This window comes from Alexandromys fortis, unplaced genomic scaffold, assembly GCF_014885135.2.
Source record: "Alexandromys fortis isolate MF-2015 unplaced genomic scaffold, M_Fortis_MF-2015_v1.1 scaffold_40, whole genome shotgun sequence".
Classification (NCBI taxonomy): domain Eukaryota; kingdom Metazoa; phylum Chordata; class Mammalia; order Rodentia; family Cricetidae; genus Alexandromys; species Alexandromys fortis.
The window spans coordinates 9,110,899-9,137,774 of NW_026067966.1; the positions used below are offsets into that span (position 1 = coordinate 9,110,899).

The 26,876-nt window shown below is 43.5% G+C and overlaps 2 protein-coding genes across 8 annotated transcripts in view; one reads left to right on the forward strand and one right to left on the reverse strand.

Moving 5' to 3' along the window:
* The first annotated feature begins 2,054 nt into the window (after positions 1-2,054).
* The window catches only part of Plekhm3 (pleckstrin homology domain containing M3), a 156,274-nt gene continuing 131,452 nt past the window's right edge, over positions 2,055-26,876 (forward strand). Inside the window, exons 1-3 of one of the 4 annotated variants that reach the window (XM_050154250.1) lie at positions 2,055-2,243; positions 23,080-23,289; positions 24,289-25,092. In XM_050154250.1, coding sequence (XP_050010207.1) covers positions 24,489-25,092 — 604 coding nt within the window. In that variant the 5' untranslated portion in view covers positions 2,055-2,243; positions 23,080-23,289; positions 24,289-24,488. Of the gene's footprint in view, positions 2,244-12,452; positions 12,485-23,079; positions 23,290-24,288; positions 25,093-26,876 lie in introns of those variants that run through there. The other 3 variants (XM_050154247.1, XM_050154249.1, XM_050154248.1) reach the window with 3 other exon arrangements.
* Positions 12,504-17,057, reverse strand: LOC126508827 (RE1-silencing transcription factor-like). 4 transcript variants are annotated; one of them, XR_007593975.1, is made up of 3 exons: positions 15,470-17,057; positions 14,990-15,373; positions 12,504-14,797 (listed from the first exon to the last, which is right to left on the reverse strand). XR_007593975.1 is itself a non-coding variant. In XM_050154253.1 (3 exons), exons 1-3 carry the CDS (start codon positions 15,557-15,559, stop codon positions 14,726-14,728), a joined length of 642 nt encoding a protein of 213 aa, XP_050010210.1. In that variant the 5' UTR covers positions 15,560-17,057; the 3' UTR covers positions 12,504-14,725. The 4 variants fall into 4 exon arrangements, 3 of the variants coding, with proteins under 3 accessions (XP_050010210.1, XP_050010209.1, XP_050010208.1); XM_050154253.1 differs by having other exon boundaries at positions 14,894-15,373; XM_050154252.1 differs by having other exon boundaries at positions 14,942-17,057.

Genomic DNA, 26,876 nt, shown 5'->3' on the forward strand with positions numbered 1-26,876 from the left:
TCTTCCTGCTGCTCCCAGTCTTGAAGTAAGAAAGTAACTGTGGACAATGGTTGATTAGATGAACATTGACGATTCTTTCTGTTCTGCACGAAATTGTTCTGATTGCTCAACAGAGGCCTGTTGGGGAATATTATTTTCTGGTGTGTGACTTTTGTTTAGGCTGCATTTGTTTAACTCTGTGACACTGAGTTACTGTGCCTGTCTAAAACACCTGATGGTCCTAATAAAGAGCTGAATGGCCAATAGCCAGGATAGGCAGGGCTGGCAAACAGAATATAAATAAAAGGAGGTGAAAGAGGAGTGAGAAAGAGAGCAAGGAGAAGAGGATGTCAGGGGCCAGCCTCCAGCTACACGGCAAGCCACAGGGAAAGAAGTAAAGAAAGGTATACAGAAACAGGGAAAGGTAAAAGCCCAGAGGCAAAATGTAATCAGGATAATTTAAGAAAAGCTGAGAAGAAACAAGCCAAGCTAAGGCTTAGTTATGAACAAGCATTCATAACTAAGAATAAGCCTCCATGTGTGATTTATTTGGGAGCTGGGTGGTGGGCCCCTCAAAAACCCAATAGAGTAAAACAACATATAGCAGAGGCTTCATGGGTGTCAGTGCACATTGTAGGTAAAGATATTGGTCCCAATGCAAACTACAGACTGATGGTGTACCGGTGGAGGTCATAGATGATACAAAACATCCTATTGTGGTTCGGGACGCTCGTGGGCAGGGAGGTTGTCCATACACAGTGACAAGAAGTATGTAAGAACTCTTCCCCAACTCTTCTGCGAATCTAAAAACGTCTCTCAAAATACAGTCTATTAAAAATAGTGAAGGTGATGCTAGCAGACAGCCCTTTGAATGGCGACATGAATTTAGAGGAACAAAATATTCCCAGGTGATGACTAGCCAGCGCTTTTCCGATGATGTCATCTTTGGCTCCCTGTGTTCGTGACGGGAAGCAGATTTAGTCGTTTTTCAAACATGGATTTAAAAAAAATGTGTTTGAATTTGTTTTCTTCAATCTGAGGTTTATACTCTGAATTTGCTTTCAATAGTGAAATTCAAGCACAAAAGGGCTGGAATCTTTAACTAGGAGAAAAATTGTTTCTGCTTATATTGTGCTTCTTGTTTCAGTGCCTTTTAGTGTCTTGACTACAGTCGTCTATATTTTGGACATTCGTCCTAAATTTGAAAAATTTAAAATATAATAATTACCATGTAGGAAATATTATGTTTGGGAGCTATAACTTTTTTTTTGCTTGTTTTGTTCTTTTTTTTTTTTTTTTAATTTTCCAGACAGGGTTTCCCTGTGTACCTTTGAGTGTCCCCGGAACCCCCTTTGTACACCAGGTTGGCCTTGAATTCACAGAGATCTGCTTGCCCTTGCCTCCCTAGTGCTGAGATTAAAGGCGTGCACCACCACCGCCTGGCTCGCTCCGAGACAGGGTCTGTCTCACTTCGTAGCTCTGGTTGGCCTGAACTCGCAGAGGTCCCCCTGCCCCTGTCTCCCGAGTACCAATGCTGGGATTAAAGGTATGCACCACTTTGCCCAGCCCCTCTTCTTATTCTTATTGACTGAGAAAACAACTAAGAAGAATGCTGTGATGGAGAAGTAAGGCTGAAAACGAAAAGAAAGACAGCAGATCTTTGTAAAAGTGGCTAGTCACTGGGAGACTTCGGGAGAGGTGACCCACACCCTAACCCCACGTGCTAGAACTGGGAATCCACAGCCAGGTTAGAGGGTTTCCTTCTCAACCGCACCTTTTCAACCCGTGTACCTAAGTAGACACGAAAAGCGCTCGTTTCTACTTTTGGAAAACATTATATCTGAGATCCTCTTAACTGTGGCAACTGCTGATAGCTGACCCCGTCCTGGTAGGTTCTGAGTGACAACTTTTTGGCGTTGAGGGGACGGAGCGGGTGGTGAAGGCGCCGAGGGAAACAATGAGATAGGGAGGTCAGGCCCCGCCCGGCCGCCCGCTCCTCCCGCTCCTCCCGCTCCTCCCGCTCCTCCCGCGGGGGGGGGGGCGGTCCTCGCGGCCTGGAACCCTGTGTGTCCGGGTCTGGCTGCCGGGCTGCCGCGGGGAAGCATTTGAGAGTGGGACCGCGAGAAGCGGCTTGTAAACAGAGCCCGGCCGGGATGGTCGGCGGCTGGGGCGGAGCGGCTGGCGGTGAGCAAGGCGGGCTGCCTGGGTCGGGGCCCTGCCGGGAGTCGGCTGCAGGCCGCGGGGGCGACCAGACCCAAGCCTCGGTGAGCATCCGCCTCGCTGCGGGACCGGGCGGGAGGCAGGGCGGCCGGGCGGGCGGGGCGCGGAGAGGGGCGGGATGACACATCCCTGGAGCATCCTGGGGTCGCGGGGATGCTTCCCACGCACGGCTCTCTGTTGTATTTCGAGCAAGGTAGCTCTTCGCTTGTGGGGGATGACATGACCCTCTGTTTATTTTTGTGAGTCAAGTAAACGTAAAATAGAAAGTAATTGATTAAGGCGATCCTGTTCTCTGCGTTGTCTTTTGGGAACCCCTCCCCAGTGATCATAGAAACCAACCCCAGCCGAGCTTTTAGTTCCAGAGAAACGTGACGACCGTTCTTCCTGTTGACTCTGCCCATTTTGAATGTATAGTAAATGACGCCACAGGACTGATGACAAATTGTTCTGTATGAAAAGCTTACAAAGCTGAAACAAAACAAAAACAAAAAACAAGATAAGGAGTTCTGAAGCCCACCCCTTAAGCTGAAACAATTCTGCTGACTTTGAATGACAAATACAGACTGACCTATTCATATAGTTTGCCTTTTAATTTAACAGGTTAAACAGATTGATTATGTTGTTGTAAATGTATTTAATTATTTTTTCTTCTGTCCGTGGAACTATAGAGAAAATTTTTGATTTTTTTCCTTTAAAATAGTTTTAAAAATAAATTGTGATTTGTATTTATACAGCATTATAGAATAGCACAACTTACAAGTGATTTGCTTAAAATAAAATACCAAGTAGTTTTTGTTTCATTTTCTTCAAGCAAATACTTTGGCAAAAGTTAGTTCTTTAAAAGGTCAATAGACATGCGTTACCTTGGTAACATAATCTAACTTTTAACTAAGAGCCAAATATTAGGTTAAATTGACAAGAAGTGATAAATGTTATGAATCTAAGAAATACGTCCATGTCTGATGTGTTTGTCTCTATAGTAAATACTTTCACAATGCCATGGTTCTAGCAGGATCTTTAAAGCCACATTACCCCACCTTAAATTCTTGTTTGATCATTTTGTCATTGTGACATCCTGGGAAGTTTACTCAATACTGCTGTTTCCTAATCTGTAGACTAGGAATAATAGCCACCTCATCAAAGATTTAGTGAGGATTAAATATGTATGCTTTTTGAGGCAGAGTCTCTCTCTATGTAACCCTGTCTAGTCTGGACTATGTAGACCACTCTGGCCTCGAACTCACAGAGATCCATCTGCCTCTGCTGGATGTGCCACCATTTGCGTCATTGTAATATCACAGTCAGGTAGTAATGTCTTATATGCATAGGTTCTGGGGATAAGCAAAATTTATTGGAAGAAGGACAGTTTGGAACTACAACAGTCCCAGAGTCTTAGGTCTCAATGAATGTGCCACCGTGCCTGACAAGTTGGTAACTTTTAAAGTGCCTGGAACAACAGTTAGAATAGGTGTTTGATGACTGTATCAAATATTCCAGTATTAAAAAGCAGATTTGTAATTATCTAGTGGTGGGGAAGGGATGGAAGAGAAAGTTTTTGTTGAATGAGTAGAGAGTTTCAGTTTTACAAGATGAAAAGACCTGTGGAGATTGGGCTGCATGATAATGATGGACTACACTTATGAATAGTTACTATGGCACATTTTATGTTTTGGGTATTTGACTACGATTTGTTTCAGCACCAGTGTTCACAGCACTGTACACAGAACACTTTAGTACCAGCAGCAACCTTTGCTGCTGTGAAATGTGGCTTGTCACACTTTGTTAGCTTTGTACACTGAAGATTTACCATAAATCACACAAACAAGTCATAAAAATTGACACCTAACACTCTAGGATGGTCATAGTTCCAAACTGTCCTTCCAACAGTTTTGCTAATCCCCAGAGCCTATGCACATAAGACATTATTACCTGACTGATTTATAGTACATGGCACACATGAAATTGGAATGATGAGGTCATCAAGGTAGGTCTAATCTAATCACAAGTGCAGAACTTTCTGTTGCTGGGAAATCAGAAGAAGATGCAACTTTAAAGATTTAAAGATGGATGATAGCTGATTTAAAGATGGATGATAGTGTTGAGCAAGAATTTAGGCAGCCTTGAAGAATTTGGAAAACCACCTGGCGGTGGTGGCGCATGCCTTTAATACCAGCACTCGGGAGGCAGAGGCAGGCGGATCTCTGTGAGTTCGAGACCAGCCTGGTCTGCAAGAGCTAGTTCCAGGACAGGCTCCAAAAACCACAGAGAAACCCTGTCTCGAAAAACCAAAAATTTGGAAAACCTAAAACGACCAAGAGTGGCCTTCAGACTGACAACCAGCAGGAAACAAAAAAATCCTTGGATTTTTGTCAACAATCCAGGTGGATTTGAAACAGAATTTCTAGATAGGCACCCAGCCAAGCTAACACCTTAGCGACTATGAGATAAGAAATTTTGTTTAAAACAATCCAGAGTATGAAAATTTGTTATGTCATGATAGAAATACATCATCTAGCAGAAAATGGTCAAAAAAAAAATCAAGCAGACTGTTATAGTGTGGGTCTGGGATAGCCCCAAAGGCCTGTGTACTAAAACCTTAGTCATCCTAGAAGCATTTGAAAGGGGTGGGGCTCATGAGATTAGGGAGTCTTCAGGGGATTGAGGGAATGACAGCAAAGGGAGCTGTGGGCTCTGGATCCTCCCTGTTGGTTGCTCAGCGCCCTGCCATGTTCTCTGACTTTATGTGCTTCCCTGCCACTGTCCCAAATATAATGAGACTGACTGATCATAGACTGAGTGCTTCACAGCTCTGGGTTAAAATTAACCCTTTGCAAGTTGATTACTGTGGGAACTTCATTATGGCAATAGAAAGTTAACACTCTATCATAGGAATAGAATTAAATAGATAATATATTAAATTGAGCTCTTTCTCTTAAAGAAATGAAAATGGAAGCAATAACAAGGTAATACTTTTCCAGCTCTCAAATTATTATAAATTTCAAAGAGTTTTAATTCTCACACCAAATAGTATGTCATGGAGCAAATATTCTCAGATGTCATGAGAGGCAAGCAATTAGCACAGCCTTTCTGAAAAGCACATTGATCAAATGTATAAAAAGCCTCAGCAATTCTCCTCCCTTTTGACTTAGCAGTTCCTCTTTTAGAAGTCCAGAGGAATTTATGAGAGTAGTTAAGTTTAACGTAATGCTGAATATGCCTTTATGTAGGAATGGCAGTAGTCTAAGTGCCAAGTAACAAGAGGAGTCAAATTATGATTCCATCAAAAGATCTGACAAAATACAAATATTAAAAATATATTTATACCAGGCAGTGGTAGTGCTCGCATGATGTGGGATTCCCCTCTGTATGCTGTAAATACCATTGGTTAATAAAGAAACCGGCTTGGACTGATAGGGTATAACAGAACTAGGTCAGGAAACTAAACTGAATGCTGGGAGAAAGGAGGCGGAGTCAGAGACGGACATGTTGAAACCTTGCTGGTAGGCCACAAGCCTCATGGTAAAATTTAAAATAATGGAGATGGGTTAATTCTAGATGTAAGAGCTAGCTAGCAATAAGCTTAAGTAATTGGCCAAGCAGTGATTTAATTAATATAGTTTCTGTGTGGTTATTTTGGGAATTTGGGCAGCCGGGAAACGAACAAGTATTCTCCTTACTACATACACATTTAATACCAGCACTCAGGAGGCAGAGGAAGCTGGATCTCTGTGAGTTCAAGACCAGCTTGGTTTATAAAGAGTTCCAGGACAGCCAGCATTGTTACACAGAGAAAACTCTCAAAAAGCAAAACAAAACAAAAAAGATACTTATGAAGAATTTTAATAATGGAAAACAGTTCAGTCATTGCTAAGTAGTAAAGATGACAGAGAACAATATCTACATGTTTTCAACTAACTTACATCTCTTTTCCTTTCCTCTCTTTCTCTTTTTGTTTTTGCCATAGAGTGCTTTCTCCCTTGATAGAGGGGGAATAAATGTTGTTTATTTTGCCTTTATTCTTTTTCAAAACACTGACATGTACTTGTATTTTTAATAACCACACAAAGATCAATAAGTGCTTCAAATTTGTCTACATTATGAAGAATACTGTTATACCATGTCATGAATCCCCAGAGACCACCAGGAGTCCGAGTTTGTATACAAAAGAAAAAAGCCTTTATTGTGAGCTCGAGCTCGGGCTCTCTGACACAGTTGGATGAAGGAGACATTTTTATTGTACTGGAACCCATTTTGTAGATAAATCAATCAGCAAGTGTCTGTTAAACAGATAGAAAAGATTTGCATCTTGGAGGCATAGCAAAAGCTATTACTTTGGGTTAGCCTGATGAAAAACATCTTTAAGTCTGTACTTAGAAGACAACAAAAGGAAATTTAAAATCTTGAGCTCGCGACTGAATAGTGAATACTCGGTGCTGTATCAGTTTTACTTGAACTCTAAATCTATGAAATCTCAGTGTAGCAATATACTTTCAGTCAAATTTGCAAGTCATACAGTACCCTATAAGATTAACATCCAAGACCAATGTCCTATTAAGCTTTCCTATTTTTTTGACTGTTAAGGAAATGTACAGAGAAATGTAACCAGAAAAACCTATGGTACTTGCCTTTCAACATAGTTATACCAAGCCAGTTTCATAGTTTTCTGTAATTTTTTGCATTATGTTTATTAACATTTGACATTTTACATATAAACCAATTTAATTACTATCTTTTTAAACATATTTTTACCAGAGATAAGAATAGTTACTATTGAGAACAGCCATTTGCATGGTATGTTCCTTTAATAAAAAGTTACATCTGAAACCTGTTTATTCTTTAGTATGAAGCTTGTGAACAAGGCAAATCTGTTTGTCTTTTTTCTTTTTAAACAAGAGACCTAGTTGTCTAGCTGACAAAGCTACAGTTAGCCGCCAGTGTCAGAGATCTGAGAAGGATTAACCAAAAAGACAGAGGCAAATGTATTGTCTTTATCTAAACAGACATCCCAGGCTCCTGTGATCTCTATGGCAATGAGGGCAGACGTCTCAGGACAGCAGTCTTGGCTGCCAGGCCCAGAGGAGGAGAGGCTTTTCCTGTGGAGCAGGAATATGGGGAGATTAACTTCACTGTGCCTAGGCAAAGTGGGGCATCAACTCCCCAGTGTCCTGCTTATCCACAGTTTGGGCTGAGTCTTGGCAGAAAGTGAGACACTGGGGCAGTCTCGCCCAGTGGTAGCATGTAAATGGAGCCTGTACTTTGGTTTCCCGGCCACTACGACCCAAATAATCACACAGAAACTATATTAATTACAACACTATTTAGCCAATGGATCAGGCATATTTCTAGCTAACTCTTAACATCTTAAATTAACCCATTTCTACTAATCTGTACATTGGCATGAAACTGTGGTTTACCAGTAATGTTCTGACATCTTTCTCCTTTGGCAGCTACATGGCATCTGTCTGACTCTGCCTTCTTTCTCCCTGCATTCAGTTTTTTCCTACCTACCTACCTGATGGGGGAAGGTCATTGGTTAGTTATAATAAACCAACTGCTTGGCCTCATAGCTTAGAACATAGGTGGGTGGAATAAACAGAATAGGATGCTGGGCGGAAGAGGAAGTGAGGTCAGACTCTGCTCTTCTCCCAGAGAGACTCGACAGCTCTGCCCTCTGGAGGAGCAGAGACACCAGGATGGACGGAGGCTAGACTCTTCCCGGTAAGCGCACCTTGGGGTGCTTACACACATCATTAGAAATGGGCTAGTCCAGGTGCGAGAATTAGCCTGTAAGGGCTAGAGTTCATGGGCCAAGCAGTTCTTAAATGAATACAGTTTGTGTGTTGTTATTTCGGGCATGAGCTAGCCAAGCGGCCGGGGTGTTGGGGACGCAGCCCCGCCACCACCCTTATTTTAACACATACCTATATTCTGCCCTGCTATAGGCCAAGGAAGCTTCTTTATTAACCAATAATAATAAAACATATTCATAACATACAGAGGGGAACCCCACATCAGTCCCATTACCATAATTGTCCATTGGAGCCCCTGGGAGTCACTGCTAGGATCTGAGTGTCTGTCTGTCTAAGTTTAAGTATCTTAAATGCCATACTCAACAAATCTCTGACAGTTTGACAACTTGAGTCAAACAGTTTCTGTTTGTTTTTAGTTACTTGTTTTAGACTATACCTTGAAAACATAAGCGAATAGATAAAATTTTCCTGTTCTTGATTACATTAGTCCTTAGAATGACTTATAAATATAGTTGTTAATGTTTTAAGACTTAATCATCTTTAATAGTTTATAATAAAAATAACAATTTCTGAATTGAAGGTCTTTTTAGTATCAAGGTAAGACTTTTAATTTATAAATATAGTCTACTAGCAGACTGGAAATATTTCTGATCGTTAGTGTACCATTATAGAAACATAACAGTTTCTTGTGTGACTCAGTTTGCCAAAATAACCATGGCTTAACAATGCTGACAAAAACAAAGAGGTTAGACATACAACTTTAAACCAGTTTTTGTAAACTTGACTCAGTCGTAAGAGAGACATTCTTTAAGCCAGTGGTTTTTAACTTTTTGTGATGCATTGCTGTGCAAACATTTGACATGCAAGTGACTCTAGGCTACTCCTGTATAAAGGTCTTGAACCCCAGAGTCTTGAGGTTGTAAAACTGTTCCAAGTTGTTTTCCATACTGTTAAGGTCACTGTCTTATTGCATCACAATATAGACATATCCCAGGCCAGTGAGAACACAGGGTGTTTGGGATTTCAGTGTAGTATTGCCTCTTTCTTGGGGTGAGCCTTTAAACATAAACACCATGTTTTGGGGTTGACATATTTCAGTTCAAAAACAGTCATGAGCAGAGCTAAAGGGGTTGAAGAGCAAGTTTAGCACATGTGAGTATTTGCCCAGAACTGTAGATGTTGATGGATTGGATCTTTGTTTTGAGGCTACCTATGAGGACTTTTGATTATCAACCCTGTGTTAAAGTTTTGAGTTAACCTTTTTGTTACAAATATTACAGGTTTTTTGGCCATGTCCAATAAATTTACAAACCAGTAATTTTTTAGCTGCTCTGCTCTTGTTCTTCCTGTCTACCAATTTTTGACCCCAGAAATTTTAAAAGCAAGTCTGGGTCTGAAAAATGGTGGGCCATACCCCAATTCCAGAGCCAGCTCTTTAATTAACAGAACAGTACGAAACAACTTTAACATTATCTATACCCAGGTGACATTTGGATCCCTGTTACATTAGTGCCAATGGCCAGAACACCCAGACAGAAATTTTAAGCCCAGGAAGGGGGAGGGGGTGGGGGGGCTTGGCTGCAACAGTAAACGGCTGAATTGTAACTGAAACATACAGAACACAGTAAACTCATTCATTCAAGCCCAGTCAGACATAAGCATGCAGTGGCCACATTCATACTTTCAGATATTAAAACAGACAACATTTTTTTAAACCTTTGTAGCTATAATTTTAAGGAGGGGTGTCTTGTTACCTGTTGGTTCTAGTCTCACTGGCACTGGAGAAAGCTGCCCATCAGACCAAGTACCTTTCTGCAACCCACATTGTCATTTAATTATCTTAAGCTGTGGGGGGGAGGGGGACCCACAGTGGTGATACTCATTTTAAAGGAGCTGCAGGTTCAGCACTCCCATAACAGAGCCAGCTTGTCAGCTTTTGTCAAAGAACTGCCTTTTTTTTTTAAATAAAAAAAATATGAAACACAGAGCAACAATTAAGCAACAAAACTACAGACAAAGTGACAGACATGGACAGACTGCTGCTCTAAGGACAACCAGTCCTATGCAGCATTCATGAGAGGGAAGAGGTTTATTTCTATCTAGTTATCTTGAGTAGAGGAACTAGTTTGTAATTCAATTCAAACTAAAGCTGCCTTGTTTTGTATTATCCAGTTTACTTGTAGGTAATTAGTTAATCACTGTGCGGTCTGTATTGTGATAAAAACCTTGAACAAGACAGCAACAGTCCTTGACTTCATGAAGCTCACAGTTAGGGCAGACAGGAGAGCAGGCCCTGTTGGGGGCATCTGACCTGTTAATGAAGGCCGTCAGGATGTTGCAGGGGAAGATAAAGGCAGGTCTGAATGGACTGGGATTAGATGCAAGCCGCTGGAGTGGGGAACCTTGGGAAGAACAGTGTAAACGTTGTAAACGTGGTGGAGGAAAAGGGCTTCCAGGAGAAGAAACAGGGAGACTCTAATTTCTATAAATTCTGTATGAGACAGGAGGGTTGTGGTGGGAGCATAGAGGGAAATTGAAGAACTGGGGGCTGGGAGGAAAGGGGTGTGGGCTCCCTGGGTAATGTCTATGCAGAAGGAAACAGGGTTTTGATTTTTTTATTAATATTATTTTACATACCAACCCCGCGGTTTGATTTCTGAAAGCCCACTTGGGTGGCGGTGTGGTGAATGGGTTAGAACATCGCCTGGAGGTTTGGTAGTAGAGAAACAGAGCTGTGGGTAGGTTTGGTGGATACCACAGAGGTAGGCTTCCTGGAGCTTGCTAATTTGTGTTGGTCGCTGGTGAGTCAGCTAGAAATGCCAGCGTGGATATTCATCTTTATTAAGGGATGTGTCCTTTTCTCTGTAGCAAATGTTTGGAGGAGGCAGCCTCGAAGTAAAAGGAGGAGTTGGTTGTGAATTGTAGGAATCAGGGCATATATAAAAAGTAGTTACAAATAGTGTAACTAGAGCTCATGAGAATATTCTCCATCTTCCACGTGGATTGTAGCTAAAGCCACAGACGCGGAGCGTATCAGAGGGATGGAAGAGACGCTGGGCAAGTGGCCTGAGGGGTGTTTATCACCTGAGCAGGAACAGGACAAAGGAGGAAGGGCAGAGGTGGCTGTGCCATGGACTCCTGAGGGTAGTGCAAAGTGACCTCGTAGGTCACACTGTCGAGTGTCAGTCAGAGTCACTGTAAGAAGGCTCCTGGATTCGGCCATCTAGAAATTGCCAGAGACCTATGCATATAAAGTTTCACCTGGGCAGAACCAGACTGCTTACTGTGGGAAAGTGGATGGGTGGGGAAAAGTAAAGCCTGAAAGTATAAAGATCAAATTTCCCAGAAACCCAGATGACAGAGAAAGGAGGGATGTTGCCTGCATGTAGAGAGGCTTAGAGCGCAGGAGAGGGCCTTGTTTATAGTTCTCCTTGGGGAGAGCTCTCTTTTTGTTTTATTTTAAAAACTTTGCATACAGCATATTTTTGATCATATTCTTTTCTCTCCCTACTCTCTCAGATCTTCCTCATCTCCCCACCCACACAACTTCATGCTTTCTCTCCCTCTCTCTGAGAAACCCGTAAGTCAGAAAACAAGACCTGGTGAGATAAAAACACTGAAAGAAAAAGTGCACAGATAACAAACATGGAGTCATTTATTAGCCCTAGGGTGTGGGTGATATGCTTTGTTGGAGAAAACGGATTTCCCTTTCCCAGCTGCCATCAACGACACATAGCTTTTTGGTTAGAGGTGAGACTAGGTATCCACTTCCCCATCTTGTGTGCCTGTCACAGTCCTGTGAGTCCGTGTGTACATCAGTCCTGCTGTGTCTGAAAATACTCTTTGTTTGGAGTCTTCCACCACCTCTGGCTCTTGTAGTCTCCCTGCCTCCTTTTTCACAGATCCCTACACCTGTAGGGGTGGGGGCTGATGAAGACACCTATCTCATCTAGGGGATGAGCTCCCCAGAATCTCTCACTCTCTTGCCTGTTGTCCGGCTTTGAGTCTCTGTATTGATTCCAGTCACTGCAGAAAGCTCCCTGCTGCAGGCTGAGTGATGCGCTGATCTGAATCTGCAAGGCTCTTCTTTGATGGTGCGTGCGGTGCATGCCCCATAGAACCCCTTCACTTCAAGGTCCCTGCTGCCTTTCACTCTGCAGAAGGAGTGCTTGAGTAGATTAAGGCTTTCTGTCAGAGCTTCTGAAGCAGATCACCAATACCACCCTTTCTAAGAGAGAATGTGGCAATCCTTTCCTTGGTAGCAGATACCCAGGGGCATCTTGTACCCTGCTTTGGTGTTCATAAAGCATAGCATTCTGGTATTTGGTTTGCATTCCACAGCCTTAAAAGTATTTGCCCTATACTTTGACAAAGTAACTGAAGTTCAGGTTCAAGAAGTTGGCCCCAGATCACACTCGGTAACAGTGCATAGAAAACTGAGCCCCAAGCCTGCAACTCTAGATCTTGTGGTCCATTTAGGTACCCTTCACAGGAGGAGGATCACCTGTGGTGGCTGTCCTTTTGTTTTGTTTTTGGTGAGTGGAAGTATTAAAATGGGCATAGTTTTACTTCATTTAAAATAAGACTAAATGTTATCAGTCATGTTTTTGTTTTGTTTGAACTTTATATGTACATAAAGGTAACTTTAAGTCAGCTTTAAAAGGAGGTTGTTTATTTGAACATGCTTTACTAGTTAAAATATGCTTGAGTTATCTGTAGTAACATCCAGTTTGAAAATATTTCTTTTAATTCTTTTGGCAGAAACCTTTGTGCGTTCCTTTAAGCAAACTTTTATAACTGTTTCTATTTATTTGTTAGCTGAATGAAAATGTTTTCTTAGGGAAACAGTAAGAGGCTGGCAGTTGGGGATATGTAAACACTTCTAAAAGCACATGAAGCTTTAATATAATTAATCTTAATCAATAAAAACCAGGAGTCAAATATTGAAGGAAGAGCTGGGCGGTGGTGGCACACACCTTTAAGTGGCACACACTCGGGAGGCAGAGGCAGGCAGATCTTTGTGAGTTTGAGGCCAGCCTAGTCTACAAGAGCTAGTTCCAGGACAGGCTCAATAGCTATAGTGAAACCCTGTCTCGAAAAACAAAACAAAACAACAACAATAAAAGAATGTGGAAGATCAAAGTGGAGATCAGAGGACTAGGAGCAACTGCCAGTTGCTTCCTATCTGTCTTATTCCTTGGTCCAAAAGGAGCTGAGATACTTTCTACTTTCTACATCCCACCTTACCACTTCCTGTCTCCAGTTCCCAGTGCTGGGATTAAAGTTGTGTGCCACCATTGCCCAGCTTCTGTGGTTAACTAGTGGCTAGCTCCACTCTCTGATCTCCAGGCTGCAACACGATTAATAAAAACCCAAAGACAGAAAATGGGGTTCAGCCTGAAGGTCAGAAAAGCAAAACAACCAGCCGCCAACTCTTACCTCTACCTCAGTCCAAGATGGAGATACTGCTTCCAGGAATCTCACAGTGAGACCGACTGAGAGCTGTCTCTTCCCATTTTATATTCCTCTCTAGAGCTAGTATTAAAGGCGTGCACCACTACCTCCCGGTTTCTATGGCAAACTAGTGTGGCTTCTGGGATTAATTTAAAGATGTATGTCACCACTGTCTGGCCTGTAAGGCTGATGAGTGCAGCTGTTTGACTCTCTGATCTTCCAGCAAGCTTTGTTTGTTAGAATACAAAGGAAATATCACACAACAAACACTTAAGTGAAGTCACAGTTATTATACCCTCACAGACATTCCAAGTAATATGTCCAAAGGTCACATTGAGAATTGAGACTTAGCTCTTTAGTAGAGAACAACTTTTTATTCTATTTGTTCAGAGACTTCTCATATACCATTCCCTTGGAGAATTTAAATGACACAAAGATTATAGACTTTATTTATTTATTTTTTTGCAAATGAGGTATCAACTATTTCCCTGGGTAAAAGGATGACAGTTATCAGGTAAATACCTGGGCCATGGGATTAACAAATAAAACAATAAAAAATAAATATTAGTTATAGTTGCTGATGTTTGACACTGAAATCTGAAGCACCCTGTACATGAAATGTTCGTCTTATTTTAGGGTCATTAAGTGGCTTTCAGTTACATGTAGGGCTATGCATTTAGTGTTGCTTTTACTCCAGACCACTTCATCTCTGTAAGTTCCTGTTTCCTTGTCAAGTGGTAATAATAATGACATCAGTTCCTGAGTGACTTGTTGGGAGAATTTACAACTCAGTACTCACAAGGAGCTTGCTGTAATGCCTGCCCCTTAATAAGTAAGATGTAAATATTAGCTATCTATTACTTGTCATTGGTCTTAGGCATTATAAGAACTGTATTTTCTTTTTAAACATTTGTTAAGCTACCTTTAATTTTGCCTTTAACCTAAGTCTACCCATACTGAAAGGCACCTCCACAAGATGTCTGTAAAGAGCTCAGTACAGCTGTGGGCACGACTCCCTGAAGAAGGTGTTTAAGTGTTAGCTCTCACAAACTTATCATCGTGATACACTCAGATCAATTGGCTATCAGTCAGTCAGATCCCTGGGATTTATACATTGCACAACTGGGATTTTTTTTGTTTGCTTGTTTGTTGTGATCAGGTTTTGTGTAGTGGAGGCTGGTTTCAAACTTACTGTGTATGCTGCAGAGGCTGGCCTTCTCCAGACCCTCCTGCCCACCCTGCAGAATTGTTTTGGGAAAACCCATTCCACATTAATGGTAATGGTTCATAATAAAATTAATTTAAGGGGCTAGAGAGATGGTTCAGTGGTTTGAAGCAGATACTGCTCTTCCATGTTTAAGTCCCAGTACCCATGTCAGGTAGCTCACAAGTACCTGGAACTCCAGCTGCAGAGGATCTGATGCCCCTGACCCCATGGGTACCTGGAACTCCAGCTGCAGAGGATCTGATGCCCCTGACCCCATGGGTACCTGTAACTCCAGCTGCAGAGGATCTGATGCCCCTGACCCCATGGGTACCTGTAACTCCAGCTGCAGAGGATCTGATGCCCCTGACCCCATGGGTACCTGTAACTCCAGCTGCAGAGGATCTGATGCCCCTGACCCCATGGGTACCTGTAACTCCAGCTGCAGAGGATCTGATGCCCCTGACCCCATGGGTACCTGTAACTCCAGCTGCAGAGGATCTGATGCCCCTGACCCCATGGGTACCTGTAACTCCAGCTGCAGAGGATCTGATGCCCCTGACCCCATGGGTACCTGTAACTCCAGCTGCAGAGGATCTGATGCCCCTGACCCCATGGGTACCTGTAACTCCAGCTGCAGAGGATCTGATGCCCCTGACCCCATGGGTACCTGTAACTCCAGCTGCAGAGGATCTGATGCCCCTGACCCCATGGGTACCTGTAACTCCAGCTGCAGAGGATCTGATGCCCCTGACCCCATGGGTACCTGGAACTCCAGCTGCAGAGGATCTGATGCCCCTGACCCCATGGGTACCTGGAACTCCAGCTGCAGAGGATCTGATGCCCCTGACCCCATGGGTACCTGTAACTCCAGCTGCAGAGGATCTGATGCCCCTGACCCCATGGGTACCTGGAACTCCAGCTGCAGAGGATCTGATGCCCCTGACCCCATGGGTACCTGGGTACCTGTGCTCACATGTATGTACCCACATGAACACACACACAAAACAAAAATAAATCTTAAAAAAGAAACTCAAGGCCAATGAGAAGGATGAAAAGATAGCCTCTGCTGCTCTTAGTATTTCAACCCTTTTCCTCAGCCCTAAAGGGCAGGCGAGGATTTTCTGGCCTTGACGTTGTTGGAGCTGGAGTCTTTCTGTTGTCTGTGCTTATCTTTCCTTATCTTTGAAGACTGAGAGGTTGTTTTGTCTGCCCTTGTCTGCTGTGCTTGCTTCCGGACTAAAGTGGTCAGAGGCTGATTGGTAGCCAAGGTCAGTGTCATAGATTAAGTCCTAAAAGGAGAAATGCGGTTCATGGATGCGCCTGCCGCCATTGAAGGTGTCTGTCATTTCAGACAGTGTGAGGCACCTTCTGCCTAGACCGACCTGGTCACTGGTCTGGAACTCCTGAGGAAACATTAGCAAAGACCCAGCCTCGCTTTTTAGCACATTAAAATATAACAGAAAGAAAAAACAAAAACAATTAAGTACATCTCATAACATCCTTTCTAAGCTCCCCGAAGCTGGTCGCTAGGTAACTTTTCAAATTCCATTTTGGGTTTATTTATGTGTGGGTGTGTTACGTGTTTGTTTCTTTTATCTTTGGCTTCTATTATTCCTGATATTTGCCAGAGAAAAATCTGTTCCACCATTTTAGCCAAATTAAGCAAGCTTTTTATTAAAATTTTAAATACTGACAAGATGGAATTTGGTCAGGGCCATTCGTGGAAACTCTCCAGCTGAGTGACCCCAAACATGTGTCGGCAGGGCTTATATGGACAAAACTCATACTTTCCCATGAGGCTTTGCTGTTATTTTTGAAGAACTACCACTCCCAGAATCCCAGGAGGTTTCCTGGACGTTAGACAGGTGGGGCTTACAGGTTTTTTTAGGGTCTAACATTTACTCCTGGAAGAATCCCTGTGTACACATCGTTGTCATTTGACTTCCTTGTGTTCTCATATATCTTGTTTATTTTGTCCCTGTGTCCCCTAGTTGTTCAGCCCTTCAAGGGCAGATCCGTGTTTTCTGCCTCCACATCTAAAGTAGTGCTTGAGTACTTGATCACAGCTTTAACTCCTCCAGGAAAACATACACATACGCTCTGCCCTTCTTCTCAACTGTGAGCTAGCGGTAGTGGGGCCACTGTTTTACAGAGCCTGGCTTTCTGGATGTCCCTAACTGGGACGACTGCTGGAACAGGAGCCCTCTCCTGGGGTCCACGGCTGGTGCTTGCTCGTTGCCGACCTTGCCCACCAGCGAGCCGGGTGGCTCTGGGCATGGCTGCAGCCTTAGCTGTGGTTCTGCCGCTGCAGCACCTGAGAGCTGTAAGGCGGTTTGGAAGGTTGAACCTGGGTGGCCCCCAGGATTTGTTAATTAGACAGGGATTTCAGAACTTCTTTGTCTTCCCCATGGGACCTTCAGCTGACAATAGATGAGTCATTTTGGTCTCTTTCGTCATGGTGAAAGAGTCCCATTACTCCTTCCACCTCTCTCTGTTGAGATCACTGTAAGTATTTATTAAAAGGCTCACCAAGCACTTTTTATAAACCATAGTCTAAACTGTGCATGTGGAATGAGTATTTTCAATAAAACCATGTAATTTCCCCCCACAGGTTAACTGAATTTTGAGGTATTATGTGAGAAAACATGATAGAAATTGCAGCTTATATTTGGAAATACCCCAAACCCCATTTGTGTTCAGAAAATTCCAAATAGGTCTATGAGCCAATGATAATCTTTAGGTCTGAAGGCACTTCCCCAACCCTTCTGGGGTATGATGCACATTTGGGGTTCTTTGTTGTGTTTGTTGTTGCTCTGTGGTCTGTCCCTAGGTGCACCTTGCAGTTATTCCCTGTTGTAGTTAGGGGCTGGCATGGGTGCTGGCATCAGAGAGGGCTGGAATCCCGAGTCACCGGGAAGTAAGATCAGCACATGATGTAAGAGAGGAACAAGAGCTATACTGTTGCAGTTCAAAGAAACGAAGGCGTGCAGAGACGGGGCTGGAGCGGCGCTTGAGGAGTTGGTAGGAGTTTAATGGGTAGAAGTGGCAGAGTAGCTTAGTGATGGTTGCCAGCAAAGACTTAGAGTTTAAAAAGCATAAAATTTCATCAGTAGTGTTTTTGTTCCGAGCAGAAAAGGTGCATACAGAAGAAGGGGGACACCGGGGAAAGAGACTGAGCCAAGGCTACAGAAGGCCTGGAATGTCCGGTTAAAGAGTTCACAGGGGCACTCAGCTAATATTACAGTTGAACAACCGAGTGTGGTTAAGATACACGAGTTTAGTTTAGCCATGAAGTAGGCCAGGTACCTGGACACATAGGGCCCAGAAGTCAGGTCTGAGTCAGAGAATGAAGGCAGATGTTTGAAATTGCGAGCATCCTTAAACTGATTGTGTAGCTACGTCAGTGAAGCCGACTCAGGGAATTGATGAGGAGACTGAGTAGATATAAGAGGGAGGTGAAGAGTAGAGCGCCCAGGTACGTTAGTTATTTTCTCACCGCTGCGGTCAGATACCATTAAGCAACACAAGAAAGGAAGGAAGGATTATTTTGGTTCATCGTTTGATAGTATAGTCTATCATGGTGGGGGAAGTCATGTCGGCAGGAGTGTGAGGCCAGGAAATAGAGATGAATTCTGGCATTCCTTTCGCTGTCCCTGTTCAGTTCTCTCTGGGACCCCTGCACATAGGATGGTGCTGTCCCCATTATAGGTTCATCTTCCCACCTCTCTATAAATGCTGTCAGACTGAGCAAGAGGTCTGACTCCTACATCCAATTAAGTTGACAATCAAGGTCAACCACACGGGCTGGAGAGACACCTCAGTGAGCACAGGGACTGGCTGCCAAGCCAGATGACCTGAATTTCATCTCCAGAACGCACAGGGTGAAGAGAACTGACTCCCTTAAGTTTTCCTCTGACCTGTACACACACTGTAGAGTATGTGTGGATTCATGTACAGGTGTCCACACGTACACACACAATAGATTTGAGAAGAATTAGTCACACCAGGGAAGTGTGGCAAAGCTTCATGAAGGACTGACTAATACCATCTAGGAGGATGTGGACTTTGAAAGACAGTAGCAGCTGCGTAAGGAGGAGGCCACTAGATGATTGAAGTTCCACGGTGTGTGGCCTGGCCAGTCATAAGGAACGAGTAACAGACCCATCTCCTTTCCTCCTCTCCCCTTGTCTTCCTTGCTGTGTTCCACTTCAAAATATTTATGGGTATTTGCTCTTAGAGAATATATCCATGGAGACGCCGGGACTGAAATTGAATGTACAGTCTTGATTCCAGTTGAATACGGGGCAAACCACCCTTTACTATTCATTTTCTTTCCTGAGTTGCGACTTGTCATATCTGTCATTATGTACCAGAGTTTCTATGAGCATTGGTCACTATGCAGATACTTTGTATGAGCCTAGTGCTCATCTCACAGCACAGTAGTGGTCTTTTCTTGGAGTCTGGATACAGTGAGGCCGTTTCATGCTCACTCCAAGCCTATAAAGCGGGATTCCACATGAGTTCCAAGCTGCACGCCCCCAGTGTCCTGATCTGCTGCTGTGGGCATGGCTGTGCTCCATCAGCGTATTCACACTGTCTCTGTGCTGGAGAGCCATAGAAAGCATCGTGGTTTGTGCTTCAGAAAGGTCACTTTGCTAGTCAGGTTTTCTCCTGGCTCCATCACATTGTGTAACTCAGAAAACTCCCTGTGAGCTCCAACTTTTGCCAAGGTAGAGAGCATGTGAGAACCCCTGAGTACTGACCAAAAGATTGCCATAGGCAGGTGACCTGAAGTGTCTCTGGCAGTGAGTTTTTCTTCCCACTCCAGCAGTTTCTGAAACTGCGTGTTCCCAGATCCTGTGAACACTCATTCTGTTCTGACAAGTACCTTGGAGGAAGTTGTCCCCTTTGTCAGGCAGCTCAGGTGATCAGGCTGCTATCTTTGTGTACACCAGCCTACGGTATTCCTCATCCCTACCTCCACTTCTGTATGGGCTGACTGCTGTGTTCAGCCAGTTAATTAGCCTTGCCTAATGGGCATGCGAACAGATTTCCTGTAAGAAAAAAGGCAGTATCCTGATCCCCATCCTGTTACATCTCGATACACACATGTATGGGATTCTTTGGTTTGAACTCTTGATTACCACATTGACAAATGGACCTCAATTTTTCTTCCTATAGTAAATGGGAAAAATCCTTCCTTTTGCAGAACGAACATTCTGTAATTAGGGCTGAAGAGGTGTCTCAGTTGTTAAGAGTCTGTACTGGTCTTCCGGAGGCTGGGCTTTGGTTCCCAGCACCCACATGGCTGCTTCCAATTGTCTGTAACTCCAGTTCCAGGGGATCCAGTACCCTCTTCTGGCCTCCTTAGGTATCAGACATCCATGTGATACCAGACATACATACATACAGACAGAACACTCACATATATATAAAATAATAATTTAAAAAAATAAAAAAATAAAGCCCTATAAATCAGTGCATTTGAAAGAAAACCAGTATTAAGTCATTGACTTTGGATCCTGACTTTGCCTATGTTGACCTGATGAGTCTTTTCAGGGAGAGATCAGGAGCCCGTAGTTGATGCAGAGGTGAGGTCCACCCAGTGGAAGCTCCATAATTGTATGATAGTTTGTATTGTTAAAGGCATGCTGAATCAGCTACCTCGTGAATGGTCTACATGCAAAACAGTTTGGTCCCAGAAAGTTTATTGGTTGCAGGTAACTGAGAAAGGCACCCAGAGGTTAAATGCTTTGCCGCAGGCTCCCCAGCAAGTGTGTGGTTGAGCCAGATTTAGAACAGAGTTCTAATTAGCTCTCGACTCCCAGCCTTGTGCAAACACTCACCACTCTGCACCCACACACTGGAGTTCACTTGCTAGAGGAAGTAACACTTCATATTTTGACCTGTGTGTTGCTGTTGTTGTTATTATTATTATTACTATTATTATTATAGTTAATTTGAAGCCAAATGAGGCAACCTTTAAGACGTCTTCAATTATAGACAGTGAAGTATATTTGAAGAAGTAGACTACAAGTAAAGATACAATTCCCAAAAATTTAAGTCGAGAAAAGGGATTCCCCAAAAACTGCTGATGTAGTGATTGTATGGGAGGGCAAAGGTACTGTGGCTGGCCTTCGGGTTCCTCGGAGCTTACGATGAATTTGTGAGACTGGCTGGTCACTGCAGCACAGAAAAACCCAGGGTGTGGTGTGAGCCTGAGTTTATGTGAAGAGTTCTCTAGCTTCGACAGAAGTGAGGAGAAATAAAGCAGCAGGCAGTGTAGGTGAGGGATAGATGCTCAATATGCATCTGTGAGAGAGACAGACAGACAGAGAATCTAATGTGCTTTAGCAAAATAATCAGAAATTCCGAGCTCCTAGAGCTTGTTTTAGTGGAGAGAAGAAACACTAGCATTAAATCCACGAGGAAGTTAAATGATGATATCGAAATACGGCAGATGCTTAAAGAAAAGGGTGATTGTGGTTTATGTGGACATGTGGGCTCCAGTGATGGTACATTCTTCCGACACGAGGGAAGTGGCACTTCCTTTTGTGTTCTTCTTCCTCAAAATGTGTAGCTCTAGTCTAATCATGAGGAAAACATCAAAACAAATAAAAAGCCAATTAAAGGAGCTGGTAAGTGGCTCAGTTGGCTGCATGCTGTGCACGCACGAGAACCGCGTTTGGATCCCCAGCATCTACTGGCCTGGTTTGAAGATTGCATCTTCAAGCTGGGCAGTGGTGGCGCACGCCTTTAAGCCCAGCACTGGGGAGGCAGAGGCAGGCAGATCTCTGAGTTTGAGGCCAACCTGGTCTACAAGAGCTAGTTCCAGGACAGGCTACAAAGAAACCCTGTCTTTAAAAAAAAAAAAGATTACATCTTCAGCATTTATAAAGCCCTGGATTTGTCCCTTAGTAAAACGTGCAAGTGCATGCATGCACACACGCACAGACACACACACACTCACTCATGCACGCACGCATACTCACACATTCACTTATACACATACACACGCTCACTCACTCATGCACGCACACACACACACACATTCATGCATGTACACACACACTCATGCACGCACACACACTCATACACACTCACTCATGCACGCACGCATACTCACATATTCACTTATATGCATACTCACATATTCACTTATACACATACACTCTCACTCACTCATGCACACACACACTCATGCACGCACGCACACACACTCACATATTCTCTTATGCACATACACACTCTCACTCACTCATGCACGCACACACACTCACGCATATACACACTCATGCACACACACTCATTCAATTATGCACATACCCACTCTTACTCATGCATGCACACACACTCACTCATGCATGCATGCACACACACTCATGCACGCATACACTCACTCATTCAATTATGCACACACACTCACACACTCGTGCATGCACACTCTCACTCATGCACGCATACACACACTCATGCACGCACACACACTCACACATTTATTTATGCACATACACACTCACTCATGCACACACACACGCATGCACACTCACACATTCACTTATGCACATACACTCACTCACTCATGCATGCACACACACACATGCACACTGCTTCGACACTGGGTCTAATGGTAGGTAGGTAAGAAAAGGAATGCTGGTAGTTTTAGAAGATTAATTTAATGATCTATATGATGATATTTCTTCTGTAAATGGGAATCTTGTACTTTGAATATAGTAATTTTTCTTAATCTCTGATATACAAGATGAAATTAGAAAAAATTCACATTTCAGAATTATTAAAACTTGTTACATAATTCAGGAGACTGAGGCTTGAGACTCAGAAGGACAAACAAATCTAAGCCCTGTTTTTAGCCCCAAACATTGGAAACATTGTATGCCGTTCTACACAAGGGGAAAGAGATAGTTCATAGTCAGCATGCTTTATAGGGAAAGCTGGCCACAGTTCCCATGATCTGTATCTATCACTCATATATGCAAAGGGAAGATTTGGGTCTGGGTTAGGGTTTAGTTGGTAGAGTGCTTGCCTGGCATGCTTGAATCACCGTGTTTGACCTCCAGCATCACCTAAAATCAAGGATGGTAGGGAACACCTACACCCCAGAGCTGGAGGCTGGGGAATTGGGGGTCAGGATCTCTTCCAGTTTTGTAGTGGATTTGAGGTCAGCTTGTTAAATAAATAGAGAAATAAAAGTTTCTATATACTAAGCAATATAGTTTGGTGCTATTGATTTAAAAATACTTGTTTAATGACCTAAGAGCTAAAAATTAATTGAGTAATCATAGTTTTTGAAATATCTCTACCTGTTCAGCAATGTTTAATGGTATTAATTGATAGTTTTTACCTACATATATATAAGCAGTACAGAGGAAAAAAGATTTTGCCTACTTTTTTTTAAATTAATGTTTATTTATTATGTATACAATATTCTGTCTGTGTGTATGCCTGCAGGCCAGAAGACAGCACCAGACCCCATTACAGATGGTTGTGAGCCACCATGTGGTTGCTGGGAATTGAACTCAGGACCTTTGGAAGAGCAGGCAATGCTCTTAACCTCTGAGCCATCTCTCCAGCCCCCGATGTTGCCTACTTTTGTCCGTTCTTTGCTAAAGACATATAGGTATGTGCATGCGACTTCTGGGTACTGAAGACATTATATAGGTATGTGTATGTGACTTCTGGGTACTGAAGACATATAGGTATGTGTATGCGACTTCTGGGTACTGAAGTCATATAGGTATGTGTATGTGACTTCTGGGTACTGAAGACATTATATAGGTATGTGTATGCGACTTCTGGGCACGTGAAATGCAGCAGAGTGCCTGAGGAACTTAGACTGCTGAGTGTAAATAGGTGTGTGCGGTTGCTGTCTGCAGTGGTGGGTGGTACCAAAATCAAGGTCTACTCTAGTTATACCAACCACAGAGGGACAGCGCTTCTCATGTGGCATTCTTTCTGCTCAAGTCCAGAGAGGGGAGATGATGAACTAAAGCCTGCCACTTGGGCCATAATTTTACCATAAGCTTTTTGGCCCAGCTTCCAATTCCGTGAGAGGTTCATAAATCTCTGACCTTTAATATCAGATTAGACCTGTACTCTGAGGTCAGGCTAGAAGCCAGGGAGTTTGGCACTGGGAACCTTTTCCCAGAAAAATTGGGAAATTCTGAGGACCAGAGTTACCATTAGGCTTTATGGTCCGGGGAGGCACAAGCTGGTGCCTCCTTACATTCAGGTTTAGTCAGAGCACAGCCTCCCTCTCTGCTTCTCCCTGTGCCTTCTCACCAATAGACCGTGAGTAACTTCAGTGTTGGGAAAACATTCATGACTTTAGATGCCAGCCACAGACTCCCTCGTGTCTTTTGCTTACTATTTTCATTCAACAGATGAGAGGTTTTTGTCTTTACAACTGCCCTCAAAGGCCACTCTGTGTGGATAAAAGCAGCTGGCCTTGTTCCCCTCATCAGGGAGCTCTGCCCTGCTCTGCTGAGTTCTCACACGAAGTAGAGAGCCGTGCGTATTCCTGACAGTAGGCGGCTGTGTGCTGCCGTGCCCCCATGTGCATGGCTGTGTAGAAGAAGCTGGGAATAGGGAAAGTGACCGCACAGACCCGTGTGCTACAGAGCACTGTGTGCCAACGCTGTCTTGTTTGTGTTCTTCCAGGAAATGAAGGATTGGTGCTGCGCCGCTTTGATGACGACTGCCATGCTGTCTCATGAATAAGCCCCTAGATAGCCAGGTGAAGGTCACGGCCACTTGTTTCCTCAGCTGCACTGATGAACCACTGCTCTCTGTTGGCTGAATGTTCGTGACACCCTTTCCTGAAGCAGTTTAGGAGACTTAGACCTCTTGGACCCTGGGTCATGGAAGCTTTGGAAGTGGATGACATCAGCCCTGCCTTGGAGGTGACCGAGGACTTCTTTAGTACTTTCGATAGTAAGCTGGAAAAGGCTGTGCAGCAAGCAGAAGTTTATGGGATTCAGGAAGTCCCTGAACTTGTGGGGCATGAGGTACTCAGTAGCATAACAGACAATGGTGCTTTGAGAAATGTTGCCTCCCTAGGCAAGGGGACCATGATTTGGGACCACTGTAAGAGCAGGCTCCTAGAAACCAAAGCTCAAAATGTCTTCCCTGCCAAAGAACAGCTTATGGTCCAGAGAGGGACAGCCCCAGATAACCTTTCCTGGATGGAACAAAAAGAAGCATCAACCTTCAACTTTTTCAACATCTGCCAGCGTCGGAGGGACAGACCTCGCTCTGTGAATGACTTATTAGATGAGACCACGACTTTCAAGCCAGGACATGCTCGGTCCAGGTCCGACGTCACCCACGTAGACTGGCGGGTAGTCCTTAGCACCATGCCTTTGCAGCAGCAGCAGCAGCTGTCCCTTCAAGGCCCTCACTTTGCCAGGCCATCTTTTCTGTTGCATTCACCCAGTAAGATCGAAGATGCTCAAGGAAATACAGGTATGTTTTATATCCACTGTAGTGAGCGCTGCTCATTGCTCTGTCTCCTTTACACCTACCAACTCTCCAGCAGCCACACCTGGCTTCTCGCTCCAATATTTTTTTCTTTGCTTCAGATCAGCTATCTTTTGTCTTCAGAAGAGGTATTTAGTGAAATTACGACTCTGGTTAAGTCTCTCTTCCTAATTGTCTATGTTAGAATACCCTCATACTGAGCACTGTGTGGTACTGCTCATTCATATCAGATGGTTGCAAGGTCACACGCTGGACTCTATCAGCCTCACCCCCTGGTGTGTTTAAGGTGTGTGGAGACTCTGCTCAAGGGGTCAGAGTCAGTGAAGTCTGGGGAAATTACTCAAAATGAGAGACAATAGATGGCCAACTGAAATGTTGTTTTATTCCACATACAAGTGAGTGTCAGTGTCTCTGAGAGGACGGAAGAAGCAGAAGGCACAGTGAGCTAGACTGCTCCAGAAGAGCTTGCGGAGAACATGAAGTGAAGGACATGGAGATTCGGAAGAAGTTATGGAGATGATAGACTCATAGAGTGAACATGGGAGAGAAAGGGCAGGTGTAACCCAATTGTAGAACACTTGCCTAGCATGAACAAGGCCATGGGTTTGATACCCAGCCCTGTAGGAATGTGGTGGAGAGGTTAGAGGAGAAGAGCCAGTGGTAGTTGGGTCTTGTGGTGTAGGGCCTTTCATTTTCCTCTAGCTTATACACAGACGTGTGCATCTGTGTGTCAGACTGTGCTCACACAAATACTCTCCTAAGTCACATAAAAAGCCATCTTTCCGTTTACCACAGCATTTTCCTTCAAGATAAAGAACAACTTTATGACTACCAAATTTTATTACTGATGATTCTTTACTCAACTCTTAAATTTAAATGGCTTCACCTCAACTCATTGGTGTGTGTGTGTGTGTGTGTGTGTGTGTGTGGGTGTGTGTGTGCATGCGTGTGTGTGTATGTTCATGCTTTCTAGTTCTTTGAACTGAACCTGGGGCCTTGAATATTTAGGCAAGTGCTCCGCTACCAGCTTCCTCTGCACTCCTCCAGCCCCTGGTTGGTTCTCTGTGTATATGTGCGTGTATTTATATAATTTTTGTTGTTGTTTGTTTTGTTTTTTTAGTAGTTCCAGGAATTCAGTTTTGGCTTGCTAGGTAAACACTCTGCCATGAAGCTACCTCTTAGCCTTTATTGTCATTTATGCTCCACTGCTAATTCAGAAAACTTTAAGTTTTATGTGCATACATATTTGCCTGCATATGTATGAGCACTGTGTGAGTGCAATGTCCCCTGGATCTCCAGGAGCTGGTGTACAGCTAGTTGTGAGCCACCATGTGGGTGCTGGGAACTGAAAGCAACAAGAGCTCTTAACCACTGAGGAATCTCCGTAGTCCCTTTATTGCTGCTTTTAAGTTAGCTTCTATACCTGCCATACCTGTTTGGTAAGTCAAGTGATATATTTAACAATTTAATAAGTAAGCCTAATTTGTAAGTGTAATCTGAGACAAGATATCAGTTTGAATATAGATAAGAGAATGCAAGGTTTCTGTCCATGACATGCCACATTTCCACATTCGACACAAAGTCACCCTTCAAGACTCTTCTTCCCTGTCAAATCCACAACTTGCCATTCCTCATCTTTCCTTCTAGAGCTATGGTAATGGTTCTCAACCTTCCTAATGCTGGGATTCTTTGATATAGTTCCTCATGTGGTGTTGATCCCTGACCATACACTTATTTCTTTGCTACTTCATAATTGTAATTTTGCTACT

Bases quoted from the DNA above. Each gene is read 5' to 3' on its own strand.
- LOC126508827 (XM_050154251.1), bottom strand. From the start codon at position 15,559: ATGGGGTCAGGGGCATCAGATCCTCTGCAGCTGGAGTTCCAGGTACCC. The intron at 14,798-14,893 runs GTACCCATGGGG...CTGGAGTTCCAG, and splicing joins CTCTGCAGCTGGAGTTACAG to GTACTTGTGAGCTACCTGAC.